At 42.2% G+C, this 26,514-nt stretch overlaps 4 protein-coding genes across 5 annotated transcripts; 2 read left to right on the forward strand and 2 right to left on the reverse strand.

Moving 5' to 3' along the window:
* The first annotated feature begins 636 nt into the window (after nt 1-636).
* Nucleotides 637-4,678, forward strand: LOC135652709 (uncharacterized). Its single transcript, XM_065173906.1, has 2 exons — nt 637-2,268; nt 4,443-4,678. The coding sequence occupies exon 1, from the start codon at nt 962-964 to the stop codon at nt 1,829-1,831; it is 870 nt and encodes a 289-aa protein (XP_065029978.1). The 5' UTR covers nt 637-961; the 3' UTR covers nt 1,832-2,268; nt 4,443-4,678.
* A 5,303-nt stretch (nt 4,679-9,981) lies between these two features.
* On the reverse strand, nt 9,982-12,744 carry LOC135652753 (WUSCHEL-related homeobox 8-like). Its single transcript, XM_065173998.1, has 3 exons — nt 12,126-12,744; nt 10,325-10,840; nt 9,982-10,249 (listed from the first exon to the last, which is right to left on the reverse strand). The coding sequence occupies exons 1-3, from the start codon at nt 12,409-12,411 to the stop codon at nt 10,167-10,169; spliced, it is 885 nt and encodes a 294-aa protein (XP_065030070.1). The 5' UTR covers nt 12,412-12,744; the 3' UTR covers nt 9,982-10,166.
* A 2,198-nt stretch (nt 12,745-14,942) lies between these two features.
* Nucleotides 14,943-20,278, reverse strand: LOC135652804 (uncharacterized). The gene is made up of 6 exons (XM_065174076.1): nt 20,062-20,278; nt 18,993-19,076; nt 18,703-18,782; nt 16,293-17,999; nt 16,050-16,209; nt 14,943-15,883 (listed from the first exon to the last, which is right to left on the reverse strand). Exons 2-6 carry the CDS (start codon nt 19,069-19,071, stop codon nt 15,186-15,188), a joined length of 2,724 nt encoding a protein of 907 aa, XP_065030148.1. The 5' UTR covers nt 19,072-19,076; nt 20,062-20,278; the 3' UTR covers nt 14,943-15,185.
* A 1,740-nt stretch (nt 20,279-22,018) lies between these two features.
* LOC135653098 (uncharacterized) lies at nt 22,019-26,441 on the forward strand. Of its 2 annotated transcripts, none has more exons than XM_065174610.1 (2): nt 22,019-22,159; nt 25,405-26,441. In XM_065174610.1, the coding sequence occupies exons 1-2, from the start codon at nt 22,143-22,145 to the stop codon at nt 26,267-26,269; spliced, it is 882 nt and encodes a 293-aa protein (XP_065030682.1). In that variant the 5' UTR covers nt 22,019-22,142; the 3' UTR covers nt 26,270-26,441. The 2 variants fall into 2 exon arrangements, with proteins under 2 accessions (XP_065030682.1, XP_065030743.1); XM_065174671.1 differs by having other exon boundaries at nt 22,021-22,159; nt 25,491-26,441.
* The last annotated feature ends 73 nt before the right edge of the window (nt 26,442-26,514 follow it).

Genomic DNA, 26,514 nt, shown 5'->3' on the forward strand with positions numbered 1-26,514 from the left:
CTGGTGAGACTAGAAAGAAAAGGAAGGCAGAGAAGTCCCGTAAGAATGACAAGGGTAAGGGCAAACCAGACAAAGCAAATGTTGCTAAGAAGGACCTGACAAAAGAAGAGACTCGACTAACCATGATGTTCTCCTCTTCGCTAATTTAACCATCGGAAGGGCCGCGTCGAGCAACCCCCAACATCGGCCTATCATGTAGGATTGCTGGTCGCTTAAAGACACCCGGATGACCCAATCCCTAATGAGGAGCTTTAAACCAGAAAGATCTCAATCTGCCTACCTAGGTATCCCGAACTGGGTCCTCACTAATAGAATGACATCCGACTAAGAAGCATATGTGGTCTCACCTCACCAAGTCTCCCATGTCAACCAGGAAGAGACACCTAGATGAGCTTGCATCTTCGGTAGTTGTAATATCCCTCGCTTTTAAAAATTATTAATAAAGATTTATTTATAAATCGGAGGACCTATATGTAAATATAGAAATTTCAAAGACTAAACTGTTAAGTTGTAAAAAGAAGTAAATAAAGAAAAACCGAAAATTTCGGTTTTATCCCACCGCCTCCCACGCACTCTCTGTTTCTTCGAGAAACAGAGAGGAGTGGTGGGGCATGAGGAGTGAAGAAAAGAAGAAGAAGAGGGAAAAGAAGAGAGTAGGAAGGAGGAAGAAGAGGGAGAAGAGAAGAAGAAGAAGAAGAGGAGGTGGCTGCAGCGAGGAGCTGTGGGGCGTGGGGAGAAGAAGAGAGGAAGAAGAGGGAGAAGAGAAGAAGAAGAAGAAGAAGAAGAAGAAGAAGAAGAGAGGAGGATAGCTGCGGCAAGGCTGCAGCGAGGAGGTGTGTGGCTTTGGGGAGGAAAAGGGAAGAGGAGAAGAAGAGAAGGAGAAGAAGAGGGAAAAGAGAGGCAGCTGCAGCAGCCAGGGCTGCAGCACCTCTGTTTCCCGCAGGTGGAAACAGAGGAGAGGATGTGTGGGGCGTTGAGGATGAAAAGGGAAGAAGAAGAAGAAGAAGATAGCTGCGGCAAGGCTGCAGCGAGGAGATGTGTGGCCTTGGGGAGGAAAAGGGAAGAGGGGAAGAGGAGAAGAAGAAGAAGAGGAAGAGAAAGAGGTGTGATACCTCTGTTTCCTGCAGAGGAAACAGAGGAGAGGGTGTGTGTGACGCCGGGGAAGAAGGGGCTGCAGCTGCGGCGATGGCAGCTGCAGCTGGAAGAGAAGAAGAAGAGGAAGATGAGCAGGGGAGGAGGGAGAGGTTGCGGCCGTGGCTGCGGCCGCGACTGCAGCAGTTGCAGCGGGGAGAGAAGAAGAAGAAAGGAAGGAGAAGGAAGAGGAGAAGGGAAAGAAGTAGCTGCGGCTGCGGTTGTGGCAGCTGCAGCTATGGCAGGGAAAGAGGAAGAGAAAAAGGAAAGGAAGAAGAAGAGAAAGGGAAGGAGAGGAAGAAGAGAGGAAGAGGAGAAGGGGCTGCGACTGCGGCGATGGCAGCTGCAGCTGTGGCAGGGAAAGAGAAAAAGGAAAGGAAGAAGAAGAGAAAGGGAAGGAGAGGAAGAAGAGAGGAAGAGGAGAAGGGGCTGCGGCTGCGGCGATGACAGCTGCAGCTGTGGCAGGGAAAGAGAAAAAGGAAAGGAAGAAGAAGAGAAAGGGAAGGAGAGGAAGAAGAGAGGAAGAGGAGAAGGGGCTGCGGCTGCGGTGATGGCAGCTGCAGCTGTGGCTGGGAAAGAAGAGGGAAAGGAAGAAGAAGAGAAAGGGAAGGAGAGGAAGAAGAGAGGAAGAGGAGAAGGGGTGGCAGCTGCGACAGTGGCAACTGCAGTTGGAAGAGAAGTAGGAGAGGAAATAGAGTAGCAGAGGAAGAAGAGGCTGCGGTTGTGGTGGCTACGGCCATGGCTGCGACTGCGACTGCGGCAGTTGCAGCTGGGAAAGAAAGGAAAGGAAAGGGGGAAAAAGGGGCTGCGGACGGGATTGCGGTCGCAGCGGCAGCGACTGCGTATGCAGCAGTTATGTCTGCGAGAGAAGGGAGGAAGGAAGGTAGTGCGGTGGAAGGGGCTGCGATTGTGGCAGCGGCAGCGGCGGCGGTTGTGGCAGCTGCGTTTGGGAAAGAAAAAGAAGGAATGAGAGTAAGAGAAAGCAGGTGACTGTGCCTCGATGTTCGACACGTGGTGTAGTTGCGAAGAAAGGAAGAAAACGGGAGCACAAAACGAAACAGAGAGAGGACACGGAGGAAAAGTAGAAGGATTTGGGCTAGCACCTTCTTTGGATCTTCGGATCGAAATCCTTGAAAGGCAAGTTCCCTGACCGTTTCTCCTATAATTGCTCTGATATTTCTTATTGCAAGTTCCCTGATCGTTTCTCCTATAATTGCTCTGATATTTCTTATTGCAAGTTCCCTGATCGTTTCTCCTATAATTGCTCTGATATTTCTTATTGCAAGTTCCCTGATCGTTCCTCCTATAATTGCTCTAATCTTTCCTATTGCAAGTATCCTGATCGTTCCTCACTGTCATTTTTATCTCTACATTTGCTTTGAATATGAGGAACTTTGAATTGTTCTAGCCTTGCATTTGATATATCTCTTGTTTAGACGTAACGATTCGAATCTGTGCAACTTCTGATATTATGACCTTTTGATACCGAGCTGCCTATAAGTCTTTGTTGGAAACTCTGATTTGTTCAAAATTGATTTCATTGGAAACTAGACTCGTAGACCTTTCTTTGATATATGGATTGAAAGATTTGGAATCCAAACACCTATCCAATTATCTGTTGAATCTGACATTATGAATTCTGCCAACAGAGATTTTGTTCTACGACACTTGCTTACTAAATTATTTGTAACTCTCTCTGTTAGACAGTTCAATTCATATGAAGCCTATCTTATCTGAAAGTATTATCCAATGATTATTTCTAAGTAAATTGGAGCACGATTGATAGTTTGAATCATTTGTTCAATGTGCCTTCTGTATTCTGCCAGAAATCGAGCTTTGGTCGATTTCTCATATTCTGGTTTCATTCCTTTGGAAATTGATATCCTTTAGCCTTCTTATTCAATTGAACTTTATATTACTGCTTTGAAATCTTGTATGCTCTTGTCCTTAAAATTATTTGCATTCTTGAAAACTGTTGTGTAACGTTTATGCTATATCGTATTGACTCATATAGGCACATGTATATCCTATTGTTCCGCATTTGCTTTCGATATGTGCCTATTCCAGTTTCATTCCTTTGGACATTGAATTCATCAAATCTTCTTATTGAATTGAGTTATATGTGATTGCTTGGATTCCATATGTGCCCTTGCTTTCAATTCCTTTCAAATCTGAATATACTTGTGAAAGATTATTGTTTACTTCGGATTGACTCGTAAAGGCACATGTACGCTTTGTTGTTCCGCGTGTGCTTCCGATATATGCTGCTTATTGTTAAAACTGCCCTTTTGTACTCTGGTGTGTGGGATTGTCTAGACCTTTGCCATAAATGGTAAAGGGTATGCGCTATTTGCCCGCTATGTGGGGTCCCGCTATAAGGGATATTCTGTTTGCGCTTGTTGCCCGCTACGTGGGTATGTGATTAGAGCCTGCGATGCTCTGCCGGCCCCCTTTGACTTCACCTAGACGTGGGTGGATGGAGCTCCCAGACGTGGGAGACTTTTGTCAGGTGGTCATTCAGAAATGGATGAATCACATTCTGACTGAGATCCCACTACACCCTCTATATGTTTGATATGACATCCAGAGTTTTGGTGAGTTTGTTTCTGTTCATACTCTGGATAAGATTGATATGATTGCAACGTCAAGGATGACGTTTGAGCTCTTGTACGATATGTGTACCGATATGCTCTGAAAGGCTTCATTCCCTAATGATTTTGTTTCGAAATGTTCCATATGCCGTTGATATGCTTCGAAACATTTTATATGCCATTGATAAGCTTTGATATGTTTCCTTTGTTTCTGATATGCTCCAATTACGCTGTGCTCCATTTGCTATGAACTGATATGTTCTTATATGTCCTATCTGCCATTGATATGCTCCGATTACTCTGTGATCCATTTGTTATGAACTGATATGTTCTTATATGTCCTATCTGCCATTGATATGCTCCGATTACTCTGTGATCCATTTGCTATGAACTGATATGTTCTGAATTGTCCTATCTGCCATTGATATGCTCCAAATTACTCTATGCTCCATTTGCTATGAGCTGATATATTCTGAAATGTCCTATCTGCCATTGATATGTTCCAATTACTCTATGCTCCTTTCGTTATGGATCAAATATGTTATGAATGACATGATACGAATGATTTGGTATCTATTGAGATGGTATCCTTGAGAATTCTGGTATTCTGCTTTGCATTACGATACCTTACTCGCTTCAAACTGTTCCTTTTGTTCTGAATATGCTTTGTCACTTGCTGAGCCGTTTTTGGCTCACTCCGTTGTTATATAAACCTTTCAGGTCAGCTTGTCACTCTTCGAGATGTTTGATTTGGGCTGAGGCAGTGGATAGCTATTCAGAATTATGGGCAAGTCTTGTTGGTTGTTATGCTATTGTTGTATAAGTATGTTTTGTATGTAATGAAATGTTGTCGATGAACCGAAATGGATATACTGTGTCAAAGTGTTAGGAGATCTCTCTTATTTGGAATTTCTGAATGTTAAGCCTAATTTATAATGATATGAACTTGTGGTGAATAGTTGGAGTTCTGATTGTATAAATTATTTAGCTTGTGGATTTATAAATGTTGTTCATGTTTGTCAAGTTGGCTTGGGTTGCCATAAATGTGAATTATCGAGTGATGTGATATATGATTATAAACTGCACAGGTTTTATGGATGTGAATATGAATAGAATGTTTTCAGTGTCCTCAAACGTTAGTTTGGATCCTGGATTGGTCTATGACGAAAATTTTAAAAATCATGGATATTTTGAGGGGCGTGACAGTAGTGAACTAACCATGCCAACTTAATAGTCAATGGTACTCATGACACCATCATTTTGGTGCTAGAAGGAGGGTCGAATATCGTAGGCACATCCTTCTGTTACTCCTCCCAATGAACGTTCAAGTGAAGAGATGTTATCTTTGGTCCCAAGCCCCCTTGGAAAAGAAGGCACGTACCCCATTTCAGTAGAACGATGCCTCCGCCTTAGCCCAAGCACTAGGGCCCTATTGGCACATACTCAATGATCCAGAGCTCTCTCTCCCCCAGGACCAGAGACAAGCCCCTTGATCATCCCATCAGAAGCATTCCTAAGCCTCACTCAACGAGTCTAGACTCTTACCAGCATGATGTAAACTATCACCCCACTTCTCTCTCAATTGACTCAGTCGATAACCCTAGTGCAACGGCTCACCCTTGGATTGCCAACTACATCTCTTCTTCCTAAAGTCCAACCGAGGAGTCCACACCTCTTCAAGGATCTCTTTAGACAAAAGGGACAAGTGGCCCCGTGCCACACCTTCCGATGGCGGAGTGTAGCATATCGCTAAGACGCGTTATACCCCTGCTAGAGTCTAGGGCCCAGTCTAATGACTCTTGCAAACTCTCGGTGAAAGCTCAACTTCGCCTCTGCCTCATCCTTGCGGCGCTAGGGAAAGCGCAGGGACCCAGGCTGTAATAGCTCTATGCCTCCATCTCATCGTTGGCAACGCCAATGATAGCCCAAGGAACCAAGCCTCAACAGCCTAGTGCCTCCACCTCATCCTCGGCAATGCCAATGACAACCCAATGGACCATGCCTTAGCAGCTTAGCGCCTCCGCCTCATCCTCGGCAGCGCTATGGACAACCCAAGAACTAAGCCTCAACAGCATAGCACCTCAGCCCCGTCCTCGACAATGCCAAGGATAGCCCAAGAACTAGGCTTCAGTAACTCAGGACCTCCGCCTCATCCTTGGCAGCACTAAAATAACCTAAGGAACCAAGCCTCAATAGTCTAGTGCCTTTGCCCCGTCCTTGGCAATGCCAAGGAAAATCGAAGAACCAGCCTCAACAGCCCAATGCCTTTGCCTCATCCTCGACAACATCAAGAACATACCAAGGAACCAGGCCTTAATAGCTCAGTGCCTCCGCCTCGTCCTTGGTAGCACTAAAGATAGCATAGGGAACTAGGGTTCAGCAGCCCTACACCTTTGCCACATCCTTGACAATGCCCATCGGGCCTCTTAGAGCCTCTGCTCAGCCTCCTTTGCTAGACCTCAGCAGCCTTGTGCCTTAGCCTCATCCTCGATAGCTTCCTTTGGGCCTCTGCAAGCTTCTACTTAGCTTCCTTTGCTCGTAGCTTTAGGAGCAACTCAACGGCCCAAACCTCAGTAGCGTTCCACCCTAGCGTCCATCGTTGGCAAAATGCTACAACAGAAGTCGTTAAGGCAGATCGGCAGATCTATTCCTCAGTCCATGGTGACTAAATTCAGACCCGCCATGGAAGTCGCGCCTCTAATCATCACACCAACAAAACCTAAAGAGGAACACAACCCCCTAAGTGCATCAAACATTCAGATAGAAGAAAGCTTCGCTTGTAAATAAGCACCGGAGGTAATACAAATACTAAGGGCAAGGTGACGCATCACATCTTGGAAGTGCCTTAGTAGTGACAAATGCCACCCATCGTAGCATCATCCACCGTCACTGGTTAGGTATTATAGTAGGTCCAATCTATTACTTCAACGTGATCAAACCCCTTGGCAGGTCCAATCTATCGCCTCAACGTGGTCAAACCCCTTGGTGGATCTAACATATCGCTTCAACATGGTCAAACCCCTTAGTGGGTCTAGTCTACCGCTTTAACATGGTCAAACCCCTTGGCCGATCCAATATAACGCTTCAACGTGATCAAACCTCTTGGTAGATCTAACATATTGCTTTAACGTGGTCAAACCCCTTAGCGGGTCTAACCTACCGCTTCAACGTGGTCAAACCCCTTGGCGGATTTAGTCTCGCACCTTAAATGTGGTTGAGTCGAACCTCTGGATGGGTCTGGCCCCCCGCTCCAACGCGGTTGAGTTTGACCTCGGATGGGCCCAATCCTCTGCCACAATGCGGCCAAGCCTAGCTTCCCGAGGGCTGCACTTAGGTTGAGCCTACGCGCTCCCTAGCCATGCACCTCGACATGAATACCCAAGGGATGCACCTAGGCCGAGCTTTCATGCTCCTTAGTCATGCACTCGGCGTGAAGCCCAAGGGTTGCACCTAGGCCGAGCCTATATGCTCCCTAGCTATACACTCAACGTGAAGCCCCGATGCCTGCACCTCGGATGAGTAAAAGTTAAAAAGGGCTCGCTCCTAAGCTATGCACCTCGGCATGAAGACCTGAGGGTTGCACCTATGTAGAGCTTACATGCTCCCTAGTCATGCGCTCGACATGAAGACTCGAGGGTTACACCTAGGTCGAGCTTATGTACTCCCTAACCGTGCACTCGGTTTGAAGACCCGAGGCCTGCACCTTGGATGAGTAAGAGTTAAAAATGACTCACTTTCGAGCCATGCACCTCGGCGTGAAGCCCCAAGGGTTGCACCTAGGTCGAGCTTACATGCTCCCTAGCCGTGCACTCAGTGTGAAGGCCTTGCACCTCGGTCGAGCCTACGTGCTCTCGAGCCGTGCACCTCGGCATGAAGACCCGAGAGTTGCACTTAGGTCGAGCTTACATGCTCCATAACCGTGCACTCAATATGAAGATCTAAGACCTCCACCTCGATTGAGCTTATGCACTTCCGAGCCATGCACCTTGGCATGAAGACCCGAGGGCTACACTTAGGCTGAGCTTACATGCTCTTTAGTCGTGCACTCGGTATAAAGACCTTAGGGTTACACCTAGGCCGAGTCTGTGTGCTCCCTAGTCATGCACTCGGTGTGAAGTCCCAAGGCCTACACCTTGGATGAGTAAAAGTTAAAAACGACTCGCTCCTAAGCCATGCACCTCGGCATGAAGCCTTGAGGGTTGCACCTCAACCGAGCCTACGTGCTCCCGAGCCATGCACCTTGGCATGAATATCCGAGGGTTGCACCTAGGTTGAGCCTATGCACTCCCTAGTCATGTACCTCGACATGAAGACCCAAGTGATGCACCTAGGCCGAGTCTATGTGCTCCCTAGCTAGGCACTCAACGTAAAGACCCAAGAGTTACACCTAGGCCGAGCTTACACACTCCCTAGTGGTGCACTCGACATGAAGACCTGAGGGTTGCACCTAGATCGAGCCTGCATGCTCCCTAGTCGTGCACTCGACTTGAAGACCCAAGGCATATATTTCGGAGGAGTAAAAGTTAAAAAGGACTCGCTCTTGAGCCATGCACCTCAATGTGAAACTTAGAGGGCTGCACCTTGTGCTAGTTATAGGTGCCCTACAAGCCAATTACATGAGTGATAGCACGTGTGACTTGACACATGGTCTTTTTGCTTATTATTATTATTTAGCATTTTATCACTTTATATTACTTGTTGCTTGAGTATATTGTGATGTCAATGGATCTGTGCAATGAGAATTGGATTGTGATGAGATCATGATAACAAGACTGATTCGTCTTTAAACACAAATCCTAAATAATCCCGATTATATGTTACTCGAGAGGGATAACGAGATAACTGGACAAACTTATGTACTATATACCCGTTCATATGATGGATGCAGTTGGTTTCATAACTATTCTTGTGGGGACACTAGGGATACAATATAGGTGCTCATTGGGGAATGGGTTCACTGATTGATCTACTTACGGAATGTTAAATAGTTGATGATGCCTTATTGTCAGATAGTGATTCTGTAGTCTCAGTGGTGTATATAATCCTTAGACTTAAGACACCAAGGATGTTATGTATGAGTACTACATTTTTTTATACTAGACTTATAGGTCTAGAGGTTTTAGATCTAGTATAGTTGGTTATCGGGAGTGGTAGCTAACCTTACGATGACTATTGAGTGTCGATAGAGGATCATCCACTCTCAGTGTCATGAGAGAAATATCTCATGCGTTCTTGCTTAGGCAAATCCCTGGTCAGTATCATTCAGATTGAAAGAGAAAGAGTTCTCTGGGAGAATCTTATTAGAGCGAGACTCGAGCAAAAACCGTATGGGTATGACAATATCATACCCGGTATATGATCTCTGAGATATTAGATGGATGAGGGACTATAAGTGTATGCTAATTGAGGACAGACATGTCTAATGGATTGGATTCCCCTGTATCGTTTGGGGAGTACGACGTAGTGGCCTAGTACGTCCGTGGTCGATAAGTCGAGTGAATTATTATAGAGATAATAATTCACTGAGCCAGAAGGAGTTCTGATACGTATGACTCACGACCAACTCGATATTGGGCCTAGAGGGTCACACACATATGATAGGCATTGCGATAAGTAGATGTTCGGATATGAGATATCTGTCGGAGCCCTTATCTTATTGGATATCCAATAAGCTCATGAATTATTGGATCATATGAACGAGATCTAATAAGAACTAATGAGATATTATTGGATAGAGATCCATTGATCTAAGAGATTTGGATAGTTAGATAAAGATCCAATACCTAATAGGACAAGATTCATTAGGGTTATATTGACAGGAGATCTCTATAAACAGAAGGGAATCAATGATTAATAGGCTAAATAATATTAAAGAAGTATATTCCATATCTTGTTTATGTCTTGAAAGAATAATCAATAAAATTGAATGAAAATTTTACTTAGGAGAAACGACTAGTACATATTCTTAATACAAGCGAAAAAGAATTTTGTAATAAAAAGTTCACTTTAGTCAAAGTGTCATGGAGGAAGTAACCCGGGAACAAGAACCATATATATATATATATATATATATATAAACCATACCTTGTTCTTCGGGTTCTAACTGTGAATGAAGGTTGAAATCTATCGAGTCAGGGAGCTCAATTGCATCTTAATTGCTGCATTGGAAGAAGTACAAGTTTCTGAGTCTGTCAATCTTGTAGTAATAATCCAAAGGAGACCGAGAAGCACTTAAACTGCACTGTAAGACGATCAAACATGACAAATGTTTGCTGTAAGAAGAAACCAGAGAACTGTATATCACAATCAAAGATGACCAAGACATGTCTATTAGAACCCAACTAAGACCCATCTCATGCGGAGAAGGCACTCTTGTGTTCTTAAAAATACAACTTAATAGTCATTCTCAAGTGAATGATTAGTTCAAGCTCATGCATTTAAATGTCAACCCATGATGTCATAGCTTTCTCCTGGATGGTAAGGGTTAAAACTCGGAATGTCAAACTTCTCCATCGAGTTGTCGAATCCTGAAATCATCGATCGAGTAAAAGAAATGTATGTCAATATTTCTACCAGAAGGAAAAAGGAGAATCGAGACGTACTTGGTGTCGATAGAACATATTCATTCAAGGACATCTGGCCAGAACCACTAGAAGACTTTGAACTCTCACTTGATCGGTGTATGCCTTGTGCTTGGCTTAGCTCCAGCTCGAACGAATGGAGTTGTGCATCGTACATGGGAAGATTATTAACACCGGCTGGCATGCCTTCATGATGGCTGTCGTCGGGCTTGGGTTTCTTTTCGTTCATGCATTCCTCATCTGCCTCTACTTCAGACTCCGTATTACTAGGAAATGAAGCCATCTGCTTTCGCTTTGATCGTGCTCTCCTATTCTGGAACCAGTTGTAGACATTAGATTCAGAGATCTGACCATGTTGTGATAGCTCAATGGTTATCTCCTTTATCTTCTGCTTGCTCGGAGTCCCATTGCCTTGATTAAACATACTCTCAAGAATTTGTAGCTGCATGGTTGTTGGAGTCCACCGCTGCCTAGCAGTGATTTTGTGACCACCAGACGCCATCAGGGGATCACCGTAGAGGCCTCCCAGCCTCATTCCTAAAGTGACCGATCAGTGTAGGGTAAGTAAACAAAAGAGAAATATATTCCATTGTTCTGCTCAATCCAAAACTACAACACATCAAGTATGGCTCCTCCTGTACTAGTAAAGAAACTTCATGTTGGAGTTTTAGCTATCAAATGCATGCAACTTTTGCAGGCAACAAGATAGGATATATATAAGTGAGATCTGTTTTCAGCATATAAGCAAGAAACTGAGATTTCGAGAATAAGGCGCATGAGTAGTTTCAGAAATGGATTACGTATCGCCGCGGATTATCTTTGTAAAGTTGTCTTCATAATCAAGTCGGAGTCAGTAAACGAGAAAAGTGCGCATTTACGATTTATTAGTTTCGTGATGTAAAAACAAACTCATGCCCGAGAATGCGTTTTGCGACAATTTTTAAGACAACATGAAATGTGGATGTGGTTGTAGGCAGAAGATCGAAACCCACTGCTTAATGTAGATATTGGAGTAAACAAATACTAATATCCTCCCCATTACTTCAGATGCAGGATTCTTCTTCTTCAAGGTTCTATTTCTGTATCTTGACTCAATACAACTATAATGTCCAGTGATTTATGACATCAATACAACTATTAAAAGTCCCTTCCTCTTCCTCAAGTCACTGTATCACAATCTAAAAGTACATGTCTTGTAGGTTGTTCCCCCTCAACAATCACAGGGTGTATTCTGCTGCTTCTCCGAGCGTCTAAATGTAGTACTAAACCTATTTTAGTGAGACAAACCGCAAGAAATCTTCCTTAATCAGACACGCAAAGTTTCTGCTTCCTACTCTAGCACTAGAACAAAACAATTATTCCTTTGAATAAGCCAAATTGCAATTGTGATAAGTTTCATACAATCCATACAGTTGCTTTATCCTTGTGATAAAAAGGAGTGCCTAACAAATGAGTGCCTGATCTAATGTGGCTATGCCGGACAACCACCATTAATTTGCATGCCATTACTGAATTGAGCAGTAACTTTATAGCAAACAGGGAAGAACAGATATTAATCTCAGCTTCATTAGATTTAGCATTTTCCCAAAAAGAAACAGGGCAAGGGGTTAATACTAGGAAGAACAGTTGGTCCAACCTACAAGTCAAATGTGTTAGAACACTTAGCATATGAAATTCAAGTGACGAAGGTAGATCATGACTTGCCAACAATAGTAGATCCCTCTTGTAACATTCATTCCTTAGCGACCATGACGATGAAGAAACAAGATATCTTTTTGGCATCAAGATCGGGAGGAGGAGGAAAAGAGGAAGAAACGCTGACCTGCGAGGGAGTCGTGGTGAGCAGTGATGGCCTTGTGCATCTCGACAAGTTGCTCACATATGGTGGCATAGACCGCGATCTGACGGCGGAGGACCTCCAGCTGCTCGTCCGTCATCACCTTCACGTAGAGGAGCCCTTCGCCCACCCCTTCCCCTTCCACGCCCGCTCCTCGTCCTCTCCCTTCCCCTACTTCATACTTCCTCTCACCACCACCACCACCACCACCGGAAGCCTTCTCACATCCCATTCTTCGCGTCTCCTCCGTCAAAATCCCGCCTTTCTGCATCCAATATCTCTTCCCGTCCGGCCTCTCCACCCCTTCGCTCTATACTCTCCGTCAAGATCCCACCTTTCTTGGTTCCGACGCTTAGCCCCACGTTGTTCGCTTGTGACTCCGCGAAAGAGGCAAGAAGCGGCGGCTTGGAGTAGCGGCAAAGACAGAGCACGAGCGAAACGAAGCAATTCCAAGGGGCCTCGGTCGAGCGCAGCCTCGCCAGGATTCGTGCCCGCTTTACTGAATCGCCGACGCCTCCCCTCCGCTAGCAGTACTCAGAGCTGCGGATACAGATGGGAAGAAGCGGAGAGAGAGAGAGAGAGGAGAGCGAGAGAGAGATGTGTGTGTGTGTGTGTGTGTGTGGAAACGACGTTAAAGGCAAAAGGAAAGAAAGGAAAGATGTGGTGCTGTGGGTGGCGACAACGCTGATATGTAATGATGTTGGACGGAGTGCTCTGCTCACACTTGCACAGAATTGTGGGGGCTCAAAAGACTTCAATTGTTGGGACTCCTTTGGCCTCGCTATATATATATATATATATATATATTCTTTTTCTTAGTAACCGATCCATAAATTGATATTTTTATTCTATATTACAGTATTTTCAGTAATATTAAAAAAAATATAATATTTATTATTATTATTAAACTAAATATTATTTTACAGTATTTATTTTTAAGATACCGTTATACTACTTTCCTAATATTATTGAAAATACTATAACATAATGTAAAATATTATAAATAAAATATTTTTATAAATATATATATATATATATATATAATATTATATTATAGTATTTTTATAGGTATTACTTAAAAACATTGTAGTACAGTGTAAAAATATTATAATTCAATTCATTTTTCCTAAATTCATCAAAAAATAGATGGCATACAAGATATAATGAATTAAATTTGATAAGTCGAATTTTCCTAAGACTATATTTCTCTATTATGTATCTAATATTATTCTTCCACATCGGGCATTTATCGAGGAGTCAGCACGTCTTCAACATTAGTCTTACGATAGAACCTCACATGTGAAGTCAACCATGTCGAGATAGAAGCAAGCAACTCCTAATTCAAGTCGAGAAAGGTTTGTGTCCTGATTAAACTTGATTTAAGAGCGATTCCTCTTTACAAAGTGAGCTACATCGATTAAAACTCGTCGTAATAGTCGGTAGATCTTATGTTGGAATCAGTAAATATATTATATATGGTTTAATATAATGAAGAGATTTATTATCATTTTTTCTGCGATATGAGTCACGATAGAAGAGTGGGATCGACAGCAACCTCCTTTCGCTGGAAGACGAGAGGCTGAGCACGCAAATACAATGGAATTGATGGAGATGGCAGCAAGAAGACATCGTCGAGGCAGGGAATGAGGAAGGTTGTTTGCTCGAGGAAGTCCGACATGCCATGTGCGGCGGCGCCGTCGCCACTTGCGGAAGTTGATAGACACATGGCATTAGTTTCATCTCAGATGGATAAGCTCTCCATTCTTCTTCTTCTTCTTCTTCTTCTTCTTCTGCAATCCTACTCCCAAGAATGGTTCTTGCGCTGTTCTGTCGAAGACCTGAAGCCTGTGAGCATCTTACCTTCTCAGCGTGTTGAAGCTAAGAGAGTGAGGATTCAAGAAACACTCTAATAATACCATGGGAAAAAACTGTGTTTGTTTAGATGATTTATGTGTTATTATCATAGAATGATCGTATAGAGTATACAGTGAAATTGACTCATTGATCCAATATTAACACATCCATCCCTTGAGACTATTCAATCTAATTTCTCCTCCCTTCCTTGATCATAGACTCCTCGATCGAAAGGTATGGGGGCATTGCCTATCGCTCCTCCGACGTATAAATAGGAAAGAGTTTAAAGATGAGAGTCAAGTTTAGAGAATTTAGAGATGAAAAATATATACATGTAAAGATGAGAGTCTAGTTTAGATGAATATATACTAGATATCAATCAAGAATATTCTCTTTTAGATATCATATTGACTATATAGATTTGCATACGCCACATCATCATCAATCTAATTAGGTGGTGCCACATCATCTCCTGGCTAAGTAGACCAAATCGATCGGGCACCATTTGTTGAATCCTAATTGTTTGCTTATGGTTTCATTTAGTACGAGGACTTTCGATTGGTTGTCAAGCCTTGTCACACTATTATGGTATATAAATGAATGCTACACTGATTGTATTAATTTAGATGTTCCTATTGATTGAATCAGAACAAGCAGAGTGGCAAAAGGTTCAACTCTTAGTTCAAGAGTTGTGTAGCATTAACATCTGATGGTAACATATATGAATATGAAATTGTGTCAAATTCAGAAGTACAATGTTCAGGATCAAATGGAGATGTAGCAAGCAATTCAATAATCCCTCAACATGGAAGGAAAAAGGTCATCTGATAGATGATAATACAATGAGATCTCAACATGAGAGCCTAAAATAATGAGATTCCAACATCTAATAGATCATTTGGGACTCAGACAATGGCAAAGCATGACTCACAAAAAGGCCAGTGCATATTTGAACAAATAACTCACATGTCAGAATGAAATTTATCAGCATGTTGGAAAAGAAAAGAACAAATAAACTCATATTCAGTAACACACTATTGCTATCAACATCTTGATCAGCCTCAACCATTCTAACTTTACATGAAGGTATCAACATTTTGACCCCTGAGGCAACACTACTTGTCATTTATATTGAGCCTTTCCTCTTGGCCAAACATCTTAATGCGTCAGTTAGGTAAAAGCACACTGACATTACTTGCAAAGGCACATATCATGCGCAATGTCGAAGATTATATCGCGTAGAACGACCCTCTCAATCTGTCTTGCTACAACATCAATGTCCTCGTACAATATGGTTGGCCAAGTTGTCATCTTCAGATCCTGAACCACCATGCTATTTAGAGTGTCAGACTCGTCCATAGGGGAGTTCAAGTATGACTGAATCTGATTCCACAAGTCATCCAACAAGCTTCTTCCTTGTGATGATGATGCAGCTGGACCCAAAATCCATCTCTTGAACATGGAGCAATTTATTTTAGGTCCCAAGACACTTTGCAAAGCCTCATTCACCAAGTCGAACAATAATTTGTGTCCTATAGCTGGGTCATCGTTATGGATGATAGTAGACTCGGTTTCCAGCTTCCCGTATTTGCTGCAAGCTTCCTCTACTTGTTCAAAAACCTGGAGTGAGATTGGCCGTGTCAATGCATCCAACTTCGTTGCTTGATCAGTGGATCTATCCTCATAAAATCCGGCAGTCACAAGGATATCTTGTAAATAAGCTGCATCCCCAGTTTCCTTCTCGATTGTCTCTTTCTTGTGAGGCTGCTCTTCAACTTCCATTTCAGATCCATCCTCACTTTCCTTCTCAGTTGTCTCTTGCTTGTGAGGCTGGTTTTCAACTGCCATTTCAGATCCAAAATACTCGACATGTTCTAACAAATGTGGTTCTGGCAAAGAGTGTATCATTATTAGTATGTGGCAAAGAGATGTACAACTAAAATACTCAAAATTCTTGAAGTTGCATTTGTGACCAAATGCAGACTCAGAATCAAATCTACGGCCATACAACAAGCATAAAGTAGATACTAAAAGTGTGAATGCTATCTGTTCTACCTGGAGCATTGGAACTTAGCTCTTCAGAGACACAAGGTGAAGTGTGATGGTCCATGACCTCAAGTGGTGATATTGGACTTGGGTTATCTTGCTTGCAAAACTCATCGGGAGTACTGCTCGACACCGATGCAGGACTTGGTGGCACCTCGGTAGAGTTCTCCTGAGGCACAATAGTACATGTCAAAACAAGGATACACTTGTCCTGCACTTGTACAAGTTTTAATGAATTTAATCGTTCCTTACCTGTGTGATGCCAGAATTGATGATAATAGAGGGTGCAGTTGGTATTTCCTTAGCTGAATTGAATCCACTTGCAGTTGGTTCCTTAATCAGCCGGGCTGTTTTCCCAAACAGCTTACCCTTAAGATTGAAGTTATGTTTCAGACTGGAAACTCTTCCTTTCAAGCTAAAACTATCCTTTCTTTGTTTTCCGAATTCTGAGAACCCATGTTGAGATGCTTCCTGCTTCCTGCAGATCTGAGTTCCAGTTATATGCTGGTCCTCTAAGAGGAGCTTCCCAAAAACTGTTCCAGACACAGGTGCAGAAAATGATCTGACAAGGTTCCACTGTGATACTGACTCTGCATCAAGTGCCACAATTTTCTCTTTCTGTCTTGGAATTGATTCAGTCACAGCTTTCTTGTCTTTCCAGAGGTTCATGTTTTTCCCTTTATTTGCAAAATCAGACATCAATTTTGGCATTGCCTTTTCTTTGTTTATGGTGGAAGCATCTGAACATTCATGGTTTATTCGAGACTTCCCCAGAACTATTTCATTCTTCAGGACATTCTTTGATTTCTCTGATACATACTTTCTTGTGTCTCTTCTAATGAACTCTGGTGAATCAGGTGAGTTGACTTGTAAGTCACTCCTAATTGATCTTGTTGACTCAGATCGGATGAGAGTTGATCCAATGTCCTTGGTCACACTTTCTCTTATGTGTTTTGCTATGTCACGAGCAATTTGTTTTGGATCAATTGTCCTTTCACCAAATGAAGTCCCTATGCTGGTTCCTCTACCTCTAGCATTGCTTCTGTTCTTCCCCTGGATTTCATTCTTGAGCCTTTCCTTCACTTCTTCAAGAAAGTCTTCCATAGCACATTCCTTACCTAAGTTATCGGTTGAGGCAGCTATTAACTCTTCATTGGCATCAATTCTATCAAAATTAGGTTTCAGAATCACTATCCGTGTCGGTGAACAAGATCGCTCCTGTTTCTTGTCAGTCCTAGTAACTGTCAAGAATTCAGAATCATTAGCCCTGGTACCAAGTTTCATAGCCATGTTGTTCTTTGAGATAATTTGGCACTGTCTGTTCAAATGTCCATGATCCTGCAGGCTGGATCCTTGTTGTGTATCTACATTTTGCTTAGCTGTTGAGACAACATCTTTGGCTTCTGTGGGCTTCTTTTCAGCCAAAATTTTCTTGGTATCTAGATACTTTGCCATTTTCTCTTTGTTAAGAATTTCTTGTGCAATGATTTGATGATCCTTCACATCTCCAAGAATGTGATTCTTCTGAGACCCTGGATGCTCCCGTAACTTTGAAGCTTGCCATGTCTCAAATTCCTTCTTGAACTTCTGCAGCAGCTCTTCTTGCGGATGTTTGCGTGGTTTTCTTGTCTTCTCGGCTTTGGGATCTCGTTGATTACCATTTAGAAGTGTGTTTTGCTTCGTTTGTCTAGAGGAAGTGGATCTGCGTGAAGTTTCAAGACCCAAACTACTCTCCATGATCTTATTTACTTCCATAGCTTTTCTCAATCTATCTGCTTCGAGTTCCTTGGCATGAATTTTCCTGCCTTCTTCTGATGGCATCGAGTCCATTCCCATCAAACGGGCAACAACACTTGGTGCAACCTTACTTTCAGTTGTTCGTTTGGAAATCTCTCCATCGATCAACTTCTTCATAGGGGTTCCATTGGGAGAATAATACATTTTGGAGGGATGTTTCACCTGAAAAGAATACTGAAACTGAAAAGTTTTTAGGCTAACCAGATTGAATTCATAAGATGCAGAAGTTTCCAAGTTCAGCTATGTAACTAAGATATTGTCTACCATACAGCAACCTAACAAGTAGAACACTCAAACAACTTGCCCAGAAAGAACCTATCAATGTCATTTTAGTGTGCTGCAAGAGGAGTGACTGAGAAATAGATTGCTGAACAGTGTAGTCCATCAATAACATCACATTATCGATCCAGAAATTTCTAAGAAATCAATAAAGAAACTTCACTACAGATAAATCCTTAATAGTTCGACTGATGTCAAAGGAAAGCACACTGAATTTTAACCTTAACATCATCAGGAAGACCCACAGAAAGATTTTTCTTAAATTCTGCCTAAAGTTCAGTAAAATTACCAACAATTGGCTTGCTTTATATTCTTCATATCATTCAATTAGAAAGAACAAGCATGCATAAGGAGGACAATGTTTATAATTTTTCGAGTCCAAGATTACTGTTGAATCTTCAGAGTTGGTAGGACACAGGAAAGTGACATTGGACTCTTCCAAGTCAAAAGAGTCATCTGTCACCTTAAATGTATCTCACCAGTGTTTAGAATTTTTGTGCCATATGATTGTTTAGAAAAATCAAAAGATGCCACAATCTAATAATTCTCACTCAATTTGATAGGATAAATAGAACTAAAAGCTTACCAGATTGTCTTCAGGGACATAGTAATACCCTATAGAAGTGTCAATAGATACATCCAAGCTATTCCGAGGAGCTTCAAAACCTTCCACATTTTCAACACAAGTAATTCACTTAGAAGAAAGAGCACCAACAAAGATAGTAATGTCAAAAATAGACTTTAAAAGGCAAGACCATTTTTGCTTCTTGTTTTTACTCTTATTCTATCTCTACTATCTTAGAATGAATTGCAATGCTTATCGACACTGAGATCTTAAATCAAACTAGCAGCAGCAATGCAGAGTGCAGTCCTTACCATCACCATGCTTCTTATGCGCCCACTTCTGAGATTTACCAGCTTTGCTAGAATCAAATATGTGTGATATTCCTCCCATGGGACCTGGCATGCTCCCAGATAGGTGATCTTTTAGTTTAATAAAGTTCTCATATACATACATAAATACATATATATATATATATATATATATATATATATATATATATATATATATATATATATATAATCAGAAATTGCCAGGCCACAGCAGAGTCAAAAACCAAGTTTCTTCCATGCTAATCATCTATGATTGTCAAATCAGTGCGGACTAAGGCCAAGAAGTAAACATTAGGAAAAAAATAACTTGACTGCAGAAAATATGAAAGAAATTAAGAAGAAATAAATTTTTCAGAATAGACTTGAATCCGGGAAAGCCATTCCTTCAGGTGATTTATGAACATGCATGATACCTTTGCAAAATTTCCTTTTTATACAACAGAGTAGGATGCAGATCATACAGAAGGAGATGGTCGTTTCGGAAAACAACCAAGATCCAAAATCCTTCTCACAGAGAAGAGAAAGAGAAAGGGGCAATTTTGTAGTGGTGCCATTAAATCCTATGAAAACAGCTGACAGCTGAGAGAAGTTCCTTCTTCTATTACATAAGGACAAAGACCAATTTGAGTCAGAGAGGAAGCTCCGATTCCATCGCTTAACTCGTCATACATGACGTTGATGGAGATCAAGAAAACATAGGATGAAAATCTCAATCAATTATATGCTAGAGAAAAATGGTTGTCTTTTCAGAAAAGAAATAATTAGCCTAAATAAGAATTTCAATCATACAATTGATGCTTCATTTAGCAGACACTCTTGAAACAAAAGTGCAAGCCAAACCCTTTCTTACATTTTTGAGCTGAAAAGATGCATGCTAGCACAATAAATCATGTACTGTATGACTCCAAAGAGAAGGAAGAACCGAATCAAACTCAAACCAAGCATGAAACTTGTGATGCTTAACAGAAATAAAAACAAAAATCTTCCTTGTTCGTCAGAGCACGAAGAAGAACTAAAAATCAAGTTGTTGCATTTCATGGAAAGGTCAAACCTTTAGGGCTGGAACGGCGACCGGGATCGCTTGGTGATCTCCGCACCGGCCTACGCGAGGGTCGAAGTGGAGAAGCACATCGGGAGCGGAGGAGAGACGACCTTCTACCAGTTGGAAACCGTGGAGAAGTGGTGGAAAGGTCGTGCTTTTTAGAACAGGGATGCACGAAAGTAAAAGCGCTGGAAAAGAGAACCGCAGTAGAAAGCCATTTCTTTTCCCCCTTCTCCTCCTCTTACTTAAATGGCTTCTTCGGAGCAACTCGACCATGGCCGTAAAATCCGTTTCCCCAAGTCATTTCTGCTGCGGACCATGTGCCGGCATTTCGTAGTTTCTCTCGCTTTTCTCGTTTCCCTTCAAGTCGTTTCACACCATGTTTATGTTGCTTTGATCCGTTTCGATCCAAACCATTCGTTTCGGTATATATATATATATATATATATATATATATATATATATATATATATATATATATATATATATATATATATATATATATATAGTGGTATAAATATGAGGGTACAGCTCACGCGGGAAGGGAGGTTAGTTGGTCGTTGCTTTTGCGCGCTCCATTTGGCGCCACTTTAACAGAACGGTTTCGTCATGAAAACTTCAATGCGCTTAAGGACGCGCGTTGCCGTCCCTCGCGGAGCAGACCATCTCGATAACCGAGTCCTTATCCATACTGTTCTTTGGTGTGCGATGGAAGGCTTGAAACCCCAATCCTTACTGCCTTAAATCTTAAATGGGCATGCCATGTGAAGGGGTCACTCAATCTTGATTAGGTTAAGAGAGACTGAGGTGCCGGCCACTTTGTGGGCCTAAAGGATGGCTTTACTTACGTGAAGCCATGATGATGGCATGTGTAATGTTCATGATGCTCCACGTTCTCTGGCATCGGCCTTTCTTTTCCTGTGATCGTAAATTACCAGGTGGAAATGGCATGATATAAGATTCCAATGATCAGCATGCATCGAGGCATCACCTGCGTACAGCGTAATCATCTTCGTTTTGATCTGCTTTAATCGACTACTTCTGATAGCGTCGCTGGGAACACTGCAAGTTTTTTCTTCCATTAGTTTTTGTTGGTGTAAACAACCCGGAGCCGTGGCTCGGTTCGGGTCCGGACGACGGGGATCTCCTCGGGGCGTCCCTCGAGCCCACGGGGTCAATCTTGTGCGATGGTCCGATCGGGACGGGGTCGTCGTCTCCTCCGGGCAGGGACTCCTCGTCCATGTGTCCGGCGGGGACCCTCGGCTTCGCACCTGCACAAAGGTCAGGTCAGGAAGCTCGACCCGACCCCTCCGACGATCAAGTTAGCAGATGTGAAGGGGGTTTCAGATGAAGAAGTGTTTTATGTGTCTTCCCTCCCTTCCGTTCAGAATGTGAGGGTATTTATAGGGAAACTTACTATTGTTTGATGTGCCCGCCTGCAGGAGGCAGGCTTGTAGCGTCTGACATGGGCATTGGCGTGACATGAAGAACCGAGCCTGAGTAGGCGTTAATGCGCCTCGGCCGGTGTTCCGGTTCGACTGACGTCAGCCGAGTCTTTATCATAATTACTATCCTCATCAGTTTTGTATCAGGATTTAATAATGCCAAGAAATACGATGTGATCAATGTAAACCCAGAAATCGCTTGATGCAAATCCTTGTCTTTAATAATCAGCAACGTGAACTTCGTCCACCCGCTGGGTCACCAAGGTCGGGTGAGCCTGGTACGCACACGTCAGACCCAAGATGACGGGGCCCACTCCAGCTAAAAACAAGGGCAAGTCGATTAAGATGTTCCGCGGACTTCTATTACCAACCGCACAACCACGTTGTTCTCGTCCAATCCACGGATTCGATTGCTTCATGCTGCACCTACCACGATACTGCTGCGGCGTAGCAGAACGCACCTTGCGATTTTGCATATAAATATTTCCAACAAGAGCTGGATTAGATAAACAGGACTTTTTTTTCTTTCCTCGAGGGTCGTCGTCTTCGCGCTTCTCTCCTCTTCGCGGCGATCTCGTGGAGCGAATTCGATCCTTGCTTCGTCTCGGCCAACGTCACCCGAATCGAATTCCAATCGGATCGATCATGTACGGGTCGAGAGGGTAAGATCGCCACAAACCCCAACCCTAGTTCTTCCCCCTTTTGACTTCCTTTCTTGAGGGCTAGATTACATCTCTAGTTGTTTTGTATCATCTACGTTTTTTTGTTCTTGTGTTGGTGGTGACGTGAAAAGTTGGTTGCTCGAGCCTGTTACTATTCTTGTGGTGGCCATCTAGGGTTACCGTTCTTCATCTAACGGGCGTGGGGCGCTTTTCGTTGCTTAAAGTCGCTGATCCGGCAGCTCATAGAGTTTTAGTTGGGATGTACAGATGCTTACGAACCACTCGCGTAAAAGAAATCAGTAGCCAACGGATCTTCTTTTGGAACTGGAGTCCTGGCTACCGACACTAGGAGAACGTTAATTCTTTTAGACACTGCTCTTTGGTCGGGGAGAGAGTTGTCTATTAGCTAACCTTCTCGAGTTTTCCATAGTCCTATGTGCAACGTATAAGAAATTCTGTGGTATTTGAACTGCTTTAAGGTTGAACTGCTTATGAAAGAATCTTCTCTACTCTTGCGGTTGTTATCTACTGATAGACTAGCTAAGCTCCAAAGGAATGCTTAGGTGGTGAATTATGTGGCATCTCCTATTGGGCTGAAACCACAATTTTTTGCATCTACTCATAACTCAATAGATGAATAAGGAAAGAAGGAATCTGCGCTAATGCCATTAATTTTTTGTGGGTATGTATGATGCTTTATTTTTCCACATTAGAGTTGATGGTGGATTGTGGTGGGACATATGGCTTGATGGTACTACATCTAGTTCCTTGGATGTAAACGTTTTTGGTCAAGTGTTAAATTACTGATCCTCTGAGGATGAGAAAGATTGAGGAGGAAGGTGTTGACTATCACTCGAGGAGAGTGATAAAGTCTCTATTTTCTTAATTTAAGTTCAAATACTCGGTTTATATTTTTGTTGAAAAAATTGGTTATAATTTTTTATATTATTTAATGGTGTTTTTTTTTTAAATTGAGATGCATGATGTACATTTTAGAATATACAATGTTTTTAAATTATGTTGAATTTTTATTCATGATTATTAAATTATAATTAATATATTTGATAAAAACAGTTATGTTTTTTTTATTAATAGGTTATTTTTAATATGGATTTAACTATTTTGAAGCATGTGAAATATTTTTAATGTTCATGTTTTATCAGATTAAATTTAATTTTTTATCACTGTTAATTTAATTGTTTTATGACACATTATGGAGTTTCATGCTTTTATATAATAAATTAGATTAATTATGTCATATTAAAAAAACAGGATTTCACCTTGTTGGGTCAGAGTTGACTCGAGTTGGGTCTGATGTGCATTGGAGTTGCTAGCCTGGACTTGACCTGATTGGGTCTGACCCAACTTAAGTTGGGTGCGGTCCAACCCAGACTTGAGCCCAAATCAAGCCAGGGTCGAGTTATACCAATGGGTCAAGTTGTGACAAATAATATCATGGTCGACTTAGTAGTGGATGTGGTGAGGGGATCGAGCAGCCATGGATGGGATGAGGCTAGAGGGCATGTCACAGACCACTAGGTAGGACCTCATATATATTGTGCTATGGCTTAATTTTGAGCTATGTTTGTCATTGATGAGGACACCATATTCTTAAGTGGGGGAAATTGGAATAAGTTGGTCTTGTTCCACATTGGAAGTAGGAGAAGATATGAACGAACTTATAAGGGCTATATGAGACTACTGCCATTAACTTGGGTTTAAGGGGTTTGGTCCATGTGGTTCCAGGCCTATCAAATTAAATGGGTCAATTATCCCATTGGGTTGGGTCGTGATTTTTACACACATGTTACATACTCTAAGAAAATGATTATAAGTTTCAGCCTGTAGTTACACCAAACATCATGAGAAAGATGAAACTAACTAAACTTCCTTCAATGTCATCATACACCAATTGTTAGTTGCAAAATGTTAGCTCCACTACATTATAATCCACTCTATTTATATTTGCCAAACTTTAAGAAAATTTTTACAATGCCTTCCTTCCAATGAAAGTCCATTTTGTTCGCTTGATATTACTCTTCCTTTTTCACTTTTATAATTTTCTGTTGTTTTCTACGACCACTGTACCTCTGTGCTGCTGCATTCCCTTTTCTCTTCTGCTACTATCTAATAGCTTGAGATTACTTTATGGGGCTGCACATACCCTTGTTTAGCTCCACTTCAGGTTATTATTTGTAGTACCATTGACTTTGTGTTAGTTTGTAGTATTTATATGAGATATGAATCTGAATGAGTTTATATTTGAGGGCCTTATGGAAACATCAATTAGGATAGGTGGATCCATGGATATATGCATAATTGGTGGATGATGGATACATTTAGTGTCTTTATGGAGAGAAAATGTAGGGACCGAGGAAATGATAGACGAAGAAAGACAGAGCAACAGGTCTAGGCAACTTTGGTAATGATTTGGAGGATGAAAGAATTTGGCTATATCTTAGGTTCCATATTTCTGGTTTTCGAAGACATAACAGTGTTGTTATGTGCAGTGCTGTAACTTTTCACTAATTTATATATCCTACTGTGGTGATTCCCTAGTCATTAACATTGTCTTGTATGTTTTGCCTTTGAAAAATTGGTGCATAGCCCTCTTGGAGTTACAAGATTGATGAATTGGAATCAAATTGTGGGTATTGAGACTTCGATTCTCATTCCTTGATCTTCTCTATGATGTAAATATTTTTTTCATGCAACTGGAGAGTGTTGAATGAATCCTGATTCGTATAAGTCAATTTTTTATTATACCTTCATGAGATATCCGAGGAAGACTTGAATTTTATATCCTAAATCGTCTCCTCAAGATCCATTTCTTACCAATGCACCAGCAGAGTCTATATTTCTGTTGTTTGTTTTGTGTTCATTTAACGTGCTTTCTGATTGTCAAGGTGATGATTATTTTCAGTCCTCGTTTTATCTAGGTTAAGAATTGATGTTTTGTGTAAAATCTATTCATGCTCGCAGACTTGTGCTGCATGATTGTTTTGCTTTGTTCTGGATTTTGAACACCCTCACCTTCTTTGCATGATAGTCGATTATTTATCTAAGATTTTACATATAGTTCATGCTACATTTAGGTTGTTGGATTATGCTGTTCTTTTCTTGGTTGGTTGTAAAATATATTTTTCAATAGAATTAATTGTTCAATGTGGGTTGGGTTTCTCTGTGACCTGGGAACTGAGTGTTGGGGGGTGTTATCTACTTCTTCTTGGGATTTACAATTGAAGGGCAATGATGGGAAGCGGGGGGGGTTCGGACGGGTACGAGGGCACAAAGAGGCAACGAATGATGGACTCCAATCCCTACTTCGCAGTGAGCAGCGGGAGTGCTTCAGATGGCTTCGGTGCCGGCTCGAAGAGACCAAGGACGATGGATCCAAATCCCTACTATGCCGGTATTGGTGCCAGCAGCTTCTACCAGCCATACAGCAGCAGCTACAATGGTGGAAGCAGCAGCATCTATAACTTTCCCGTGGTTCGCCTGAGAGGCCTGCCCTTCAACTGTGATGATCTCGATATATGCAAGTTCTTTGGCGGTCTGGACATTGTGGACTGTCTGTTGGTGAACAAGAATGGGCGCTTCTCAGGTGAGGCTTTTGTTGTTTTTCCATCACCCATGCAGGCCGAGTTTGCTCTCCAGAGGGACAGACAGAACATGGGCCGCCGGTACGTTGAAGTCTTCCGGTGCAAGAAGCTAGATTACTACAATGCTATTGCTGTCGAGGTCAATGATGGATCCTTTGAGAATGAATACCGCCATAGCTCACCTCCCTCTCATCCGAAGAGACCAGCCGAGGACAAAGACCAGATGGAGTGCACCGAGGTCCTGAAACTTCGGGGGCTCCCATACTCTGCAACCCAGGCAGATATCGTGGACTTCTTTGGGGAGTTTGATCTGAGTGAAGAGAAAGTGCACATTGTCTGCCGCCCCGACGGCAGGGCAACCGGGGAGGCATATGCTGAGTTCCCATCAGCAGAGATGGCCAAAAAGGCTATGCGCAAGGATAAGATGATGATCGGGTCAAGGTACGTGGAGCTGTTTCCTTCATCCCCTGAGGAGGCAAGGAGAGCCAAATCCAGATCCAGGCAATGATTTGTGTTTAATAGAGGGAAGGTGTAGGTTGCTTCTAGTGCTGCTGCCTCCTTTTTCTTTTAGTTCTTTGGTTCTGCTAGATATAAACTGATTGTTATTATTGAACCGTGACAAATGTTTGATGGTTTACGATACAATCATGTAGTGATTTTTGTTCTTGCATTAAGATCAAGACATAAGAGGATAAATTAGCCGCTACAAGTTTTCAGTTGAAGAACATACGCGTATACAATCGTTCTAAATCG

Source organism: Musa acuminata, chromosome BXJ1-1 (genome assembly GCF_036884655.1).
Source record: "Musa acuminata AAA Group cultivar baxijiao chromosome BXJ1-1, Cavendish_Baxijiao_AAA, whole genome shotgun sequence".
NCBI classification, from domain to species: Eukaryota; Viridiplantae; Streptophyta; class Magnoliopsida; order Zingiberales; family Musaceae; genus Musa; species Musa acuminata.

Bases quoted from the DNA above. Each gene is read 5' to 3' on its own strand.
- LOC135652709 (XM_065173906.1), top strand. From the start codon at position 962: ATGTGTGGGGCGTTGAGGATGAAAAGGGAAGAAGAAGAAGAAGAAGAT.
- LOC135652753 (XM_065173998.1), bottom strand. From the start codon at position 12,411: ATGCAGAAAGGCGGGATTTTGACGGAGGAGACGCGAAGAATGGGATGT. The intron at 10,841-12,125 runs GTCAGCGTTTCT...CGGTCACTTTAG, and splicing joins TCACCACGACTCCCTCGCAG to GAATGAGGCTGGGAGGCCTC. The intron at 10,250-10,324 runs GTACGTCTCGAT...CGATGATTTCAG, and splicing joins ATATGTTCTATCGACACCAA to GATTCGACAACTCGATGGAG.
- LOC135652804 (XM_065174076.1), bottom strand. From the start codon at position 19,071: ATGGGAGGAATATCACACATATTTGATTCTAGCAAAGCTGGTAAATCT. The intron at 18,783-18,992 runs GTAAGGACTGCA...AAAATGTGGAAG, and splicing joins GCATAAGAAGCATGGTGATG to GTTTTGAAGCTCCTCGGAAT. The intron at 18,000-18,702 runs GTAAGCTTTTAG...TATTCTTTTCAG, and splicing joins ATGTCCCTGAAGACAATCTG to GTGAAACATCCCTCCAAAAT.